The following is a 6,719-nucleotide window of genomic DNA, read 5'->3' on the forward strand; positions in this document are numbered from 1 at the left end:
CTGGGCTGTGTCACTGAGGACAGAGAAGCAGTTTCGATGGAGTTTCAAATCTTCCTGACCTCTTGGAGGCACTTAGACTTACATATGTTCTGCAACCAAATATTTCTAAACTTGATCCCAAAGAGTTACATGCATAAGCAAAGAGGAACAGAGGATGTTCACTGAAGCATGCTTTCAATATAAAACCAAAAAAGGCTAAAAGCTGTCAAAAGACAATAACTAAATTCTAGAATATTGGTAAGTGGCTTGAATCCGATCTTATTTAACTTTTTTATTTGTTATTAATTTTTAAAAATGCTTAAAAGTTAAATTATGTCTCTGGGGCTGGAGAGATGGCTCAGGGGTTAAGAGCACTGACTGCTCTTCCAGAGGTCCTGAGTTCAATTCCCAGCAACCACATGGTGGCTCACAACCATCTGTAATGAGATCTGATGCCCTCTTCTGGTGTGTCTGAAGACAGCTACAGTGTACTCATATACATAAAATAAATAAACCTTTAAAAAATTATGTCTCTGTGTAAGAGTACATTAGCAAGCACTTGTATTTCATAAGGAAAATAGCATTTATAACTGCACATAGTTGTGATAACAAGTGGTGTTTTTTAAGATCACTTAAAGAGAAAAATTATAAAATACTCCTAAATCTGAATTCTATATTTAGATGGTGCAGGTTAAAGGAACTTATTCCTTGTCATTTTCAGCATTTCCAAACTCTCCCTAATAAATATGGAATTCTTTTAAAACTGACTAAGAATGTCCTTGTTAGAGTTTTATTGCTGTGACAAGACCCCATGACCAAGGCAACTCTTATAAAGGCAAATATTTAATTGGGGCTGGCTTACAGTTTCAGAGGTTTAGTTCATTATCATCATGGTGGGAAGCACAGCAGCATCCATGGAGGCATGATGCTGGAGAAAGAGCTGCCAGTTCTACATCTTGATCCAAAGGGAGCAAAAGGAGACTGTGTGCTACAGTGGGTGGAGCTTGAGCATAGGAGACCTCAAAGCCCACCGCCACCATGACATAGTTCCTCCGACAAGGCCGCACCTCCTAATAGTACCACTCCCTATGGACTAAGCATTCAAACACATGAGTCTATGGGGGCCATTCCTGCTCCACATTTTTATTACCATTTGGGTTTGTATTGTTTTGAGACAAGTCTTACTGTGTATCCCTGGCTGCGCTGGAAGCGACCTCGAACTCACAGAAATTCATCTGCCATTGCCCCCCCAACCCCACCAAACAAACAAACAAAAAGAAAACAGTAACTTTTTTCATGTCAGCAGACACTAGTCCAGGTCAGTAGCTTTTCTCACGTCACTAATCCAGATTAGCAAAGTTGGCTAAATGGTTGCCATGTGTTGTGGGCCCTCACAGAGGACTGGGCCTTGTATGTGATGCCACCGCCTTGCCCCTCAGGAAGAGGCTGGATTTTAGGATTTTGTTTTTAACTATAAGGTGTGTTCAGAAGTGGCAAGAAAGGGTATCTGTTATTTTTTGACCCACTCCAATGCAGATCTTTACCTCGTCTCCTTCCTCCTCTTCCTCTTCCTCTTCCTCCTCCTTTCTCCTCCTCTTCCTCTTCTTCCTCCTCTTCCTCCTCCTCTTCCTTCTCCTCTTTCTCCTCCTCCTCCTCTCCCTCCTCCTCCTCCTTTTCACCCCAGCCACAATTCCCTTCCAAACATTCCTTCTGGCTCCTTTTCAGTGTTTCAATTTCCTTGTTGATTTTCCCTCCATATTTTACATTTTTCTCTTCCAAATTACCATTTCCTTCCCTTCTGAAGTTGTCTTGTCTAGGTCCAGAATTGCTTTTCACTTGCTTTTCTGCTTATTAGAGGTCTTTATTTGGTCACTGACCTTTATTTAAAGTGGGACTCTGATTTTTTTCTCTAACATGTCAGCTATCTCGATGACTAAGTTGTGGGGTTGTGGCTGTGTCCTTGGGGTGGGGTGGTGTTGTTTATTCTTTGCCTTTCTTTGCTGTGGTTTGTACATCTGTTGGAACTGATCTGTCTTCTATTCGTAATTTTTACATCCTCTTTTGGTTCCTTTGTTTTGTTTTATACTAGTCTTGCAAGAGCATTGTCTTCACTAGGGTATCTGTTTTCTGCTGCAGTTTAGGGAGATTGACAGTAACATTCCCACTAATTTCCCAGCATTCCCAAGTTCATCTTGCTATAGAAGACTATATTTGTGCACTCTATTCATGTGTTCATTAAGGTTCTGGGATAGTGGTGTTAGGATACTAGTTGGAAAGGTAGAACTGTTGTTTCTTTGGAACAATATCTCATCCTGTAGGTCAAGCTTTCTTGAAACTGTCTATGTAGCCCAGGCTAGCCTCCAACTCACTGTGATCCTCGGCTACCTGGATTCTGGGATTACAGACATGAGCCACTATGTCTAGCTAAGAAAGCTGATAGATTGGATATTAGTATGCAAATAATAAAACAGGTAAGTAAGGGAGAAAGAAGGAAGGCGAAGGTAAAGGGTGAATGAGAATTAGCTGAAGACCAATTATAGATGTGGAAACATATTAGAGATTTCTGTTGGTGTAGAATAAGGGACACTTATGAAAGTGTGTGTGTGTGTGATCAAAAATTTGCAAATGATAGTGCAAATATCAACAAATTTCAAAACAAAATGAATGAAAGAAAATCTAAGCAACCAAAATGTGTTCCCTCCTGAATTGGTTGCTCTGGGGGAACTAGGGTGTAGCTTGTTCCTCAGCCTTCTCTGGAAAAGAGATCTCCCAGTCACTGCAGTTTGGGAGTCTACTGGCCTCTTGAGGATCCGTTTACCTCCTACACAGGCCTCTGACCCTGTCTTCCTGAGGTCATCCTATTCAGACTCTTGCTTGATACATACTAAAATTTGTTGACAGGTTTTGTTTGTTTGTTTGTTTGGTTGGTTGTTTTGTTTTTTTTTTTTTTTTAAGCAGGACATGGAGCCTCTCAGCACAAATATGTCTACGAATGAAAACAGCACAAGAAGAAGACAGAATAAAAGTGTTCTCTCAGCCGGGCGGTGGTGGCGCACGCCTTTAATCCCAGCACTTGGGAGGCAGAGGCAGGTGGATTTCTGAGTTCGAGGCCAGCCTGGTCTACAGAGTGAGTTCCAGGACAGCCAGGACTATACAGAGAAACCCTGTCTCCAAAAAAACAAAACAAAACAAAACAAAAAAGTGTTCTCTCACTTTCCTTGGGGGAAATTTTCACTTGAGAGTTGAATGGGAGTTTTTGGTTTTGTTTTTGCTTTGTTTTGTGTGAGGACTGAAGAAGTAGCCTTCTTTGCAGTCATTTTATTTGTTCATTCTAGTCTTCCCCTTAGCTTTATCTTTCTAAATAGGTCTTCCTTAATATCTTCAGAGTATATCCTTCCCAAATATTCACTTTTTTTTTTTTTTAAGCAAGAACTGGCCAGGAACAGAACCATGGGGTGACGGTTACACTGGCAATTGTTACATTCATGCAGATGCGAAGAGTTGGGATGGCGGTGAGGTCAAAGGAGAGCAGTGGGCCACATCTGCCTTTCCACCAGGACGCAAGCACTGGGGCGGGGGTGGGGGTGGGGGGGCTTTGTGACGTAGGCGCCCCAGAGCCCCACACCTGCTGAGGCCAGAGGCCAGAGGCCAGATCAAAGCGGGTGGCCCCGCGGTGGGGGAAGCGGGGCCATGGCTGAGGCCGCCCAGCCCAGTGGGGAATCCCAAGGCGCAGAACTTACGATCCAGATACAGCAGCCTGTGGAGAGAGCCCTGAGAACCCCGGTCAGGCGAGGTCCGCAGTCCGTGCTCAGAGTGTCCCAGCTGCTGCTCAGGGCCATTGCAGGCCACCAGCACCTGACTCTGGCTGCGCTCAAGAAGGAGCTGGGGAATGCTGGCTATGAAGTTCGCAGGAAGATCTCCTCTCACCACGTGGGGGAATCCACCAGGTCGGAGAAAGGCACTCTCCTGAGGGTCAGTGGCAGTGACGCTGCCGGCTACTTCACGGTCTGGAAGATTTCAAAGCCGAGGAGAAAGGCGGGACGGTCGACAGTGGGCACCCTCTCTTCTGGAAAGATCGTGCTCAAATCCCCCAGACCACGCAGGCCCCGCTCGCGTCGCAAGGCGGCCAAGAAGGCCAGAGAAGTCTGGAGACGCAAGGCCAGGGCTTTGAGGGCAAGGTCCAGGAGGGCCAGAACAAGGACCAGATCAAGGGCCACCTCAAGGGCTACTTCAAGGGCCACATCAAGGGCCAGGTCAAGGACCAGGTCAAGGGCCCGGTCAAGGACCAGGTCAAGGGCCAGGTCACGCGCCAGGTCAAGGGCCAGGTCACGCGCCAGGTCAAGGGCCAGGTCAAGGGCCAGGTCAAGCGCCAGGTCAAGCGCCATGTCAAGCACCAGGTCAAGCGCCAGGTCAAGCGCCAGATCAAGCATCAGGTCAAGGGCCAGAACTAGGGCTAGGTCAAGGGCAAGGTCTAGAGCTAAGGACCTAGCACGTTCCAAGGCCAGGGAACTGGCTCAGGCCAGGGAACAGGCTCGTGCTAGAGCCAGGGAACAGGCTCACGCCAGAGCCAGAACACACGATTGTGTCAGGGCCAAGGCACAGGAGTGTGCCAGGGCCAAGGCACAGGAGTGTGCCAGGGCCAAAGAGCAGGAGTATGTCAAGACCAAGGAGCAGGAGTGCACCAAGGCCAGGGAACATATGTGTATCAGAGCCAGGGAGGAAGCCAGGATCAAGGCGATGGACAACAGAGTACGGCCTACAAAGGAAGACACCAATCCTTGGTCTACAGATGAGAAGATGGCAAGCTCCAGACCCAGGGAAGAGAAGAGACAGGAACCCGAGAGGCCATTAAAACGGACCATCCAGAAGCCAGCTGTGGCCAAAGTGGACAACGCTCCCAGCAGACCAGGAAAACCATACACAAAGTCTTCTACCAAAAGTGGTCATCATGGGGGCTCGGGGACTCCTTAATGCCAGAGGAGTTGTTCTGGGCACTGTTGCCCAGATGCGCTCCAAAGAGATCAGCTCTCTTTCATTGAAGCAATTTACGAGACTTTCCCGTGTCTGTGTTTCCTCTTGTTCACCACTGGGAGGGAAACGGTGGGATATTGAGGGGAGACATAGCTGAGATTTGGGAGGAGAGAGCTGAGATTCTGCTAGTCCCACCGGACCCGGAGAAGTGCCTTTTATGGGGGTGGGGTGGGGGAGAGGATTGTGGAAGAGGGTACTGGGACTGGGCAGTGAGCGAGTGTTAAAGTTAAAAAAAAAAAGAGTGGAGACAGGAAGAGGGAAATCAGGGTTACACAAGAATGACCATCAGGGACACTGTCAAATCCTCAATGCAGTTTTTGAGAAGAGGGCAAAAGAAAAAAAACAGCCTTTAAACGTCCTAGTGATTAAGACATGGTCTTAACATTAATTTTAGGGTAAAACTTGACTACAGAATTTGTAGCTTTCATCCTGAATTAAGTGTTTTAATCGAAAAAAAAATCACACAATTTCTTGGGTGTGAAAGAGTTAGTTAAATGAGAGCCTGTGTGAAACCATCCAGCACAGGGTGGGTGTGTCGCAGTGGAAGTGTTCATGCACAAGCCTTAAATGTGTGTAAGTAGTTCCTGCTGGGGTGCTGCTGGGGAGCAGAGGCACTGGATGCGGTCGCTTAGGAAAACCACGGTTCCCGCCATAGCTCTGTTTTTCTGACTCCAGCCATTTCCTAAGCATCTGTGGTCTTGGGTTGTTTCTCTGTAAGACCCTGGGATTGTGCGGGGGACACTTTAAGTGTTGGTAAAGCAAGGACTTGTAAAAGTAGCTTTTATCCTCCTCTAATAATTGTTGTCTCAAAGGCTAATTTTCACAGTCTGCTAATCTAGGCCTAGTCCTGGAAGCTTCTAGCTCCATACAATCTTATTTAGGCCTAGAATGTTTTCAGCCTCTGAGGCTTACTGCTAAATAAGCTTCCCCTTCCCAGTTCTTCCTGATCTCTGACTGACAGGATCAACTCAGCTGTTCTGGCTCAAGCTCCTCTCCATGCTGACTGACTCAAACTGGCTTCTCTCAGCTTCTCCTGAATCACTCTGCTTGGCCTCAGACTATCTCTGTCAATCTATTCGAATCTTCTGGCTCCTTCTCATCCTCTGGCTCCTTCTGTCTTCACCTGTGTCTAGCTTGTTCTCTCTGCAACCAGTCTCTGTAAAACTCTCCTGGTAAAACTGACTCCTCTTTCTCTGTCCTGCTCCCTTAAGAAACTCCCCTTTCTTCATGAGAGTCGGGTATAGCCTATTCTGTCAAATCTTTCTCTGATTCATCCCTTTGTCTGCCACTCAATTAAGCATCACTTGAAAACACGGGTACTCCCTTCTACAAACCAACCTTACCTTCATTGTTTGGGGTTAAAGGTGAATACTAAGGTCATGTCTGTATTCCAGCCAGAAGAAATAAAGGTATGGGCTAAGGCTGAGCCACATCACAACAAGAAATAGCTTCTTTCAGTAAATAACACAATCCTAGGGTTCATGGTGTGATCAAATATCCTGCAACAAGAACCAAACATCATGGTGTAGATTTTTGCTTGACGAGATTCACAAGGTGCTTGCCAGCTGGGAAGCACTAACTCTCAGAGAGGAACTATTGACAACACGTTTATGAATACTCTTGCAATTTTTCTGAACAAATCTACAATGGGTATAGTAAGCCACATACTGACAAATGCATGATTTAGCTCAAGGGACAAGGGTGAAGGA

The 6,719-nt window shown here is 46.3% G+C and overlaps 1 protein-coding gene across 1 annotated transcript; it reads left to right on the forward strand.

The window, feature by feature from the left end:
- Positions 1 to 3,639: 3,639 nt before the first annotated feature.
- On the forward strand, positions 3,640 to 5,032 carry LOC114639500 (testis-specific H1 histone). The gene has a single exon (XM_028788254.1). The coding sequence runs from the start codon at positions 3,670 to 3,672 to the stop codon at positions 4,948 to 4,950; it is 1,281 nt and encodes a 426-aa protein (XP_028644087.1). The 5' UTR covers positions 3,640 to 3,669; the 3' UTR covers positions 4,951 to 5,032.
- The last annotated feature ends 1,687 nt before the right edge of the window (positions 5,033 to 6,719 follow it).

The sequence above is a fragment of the Grammomys surdaster genome, unplaced genomic scaffold (assembly GCF_004785775.1).
Source record: "Grammomys surdaster isolate TR1022 unplaced genomic scaffold, NIH_TR_1.0 125742, whole genome shotgun sequence".
Lineage (NCBI taxonomy): Eukaryota > Metazoa > Chordata > Mammalia > Rodentia > Muridae > Grammomys > Grammomys surdaster.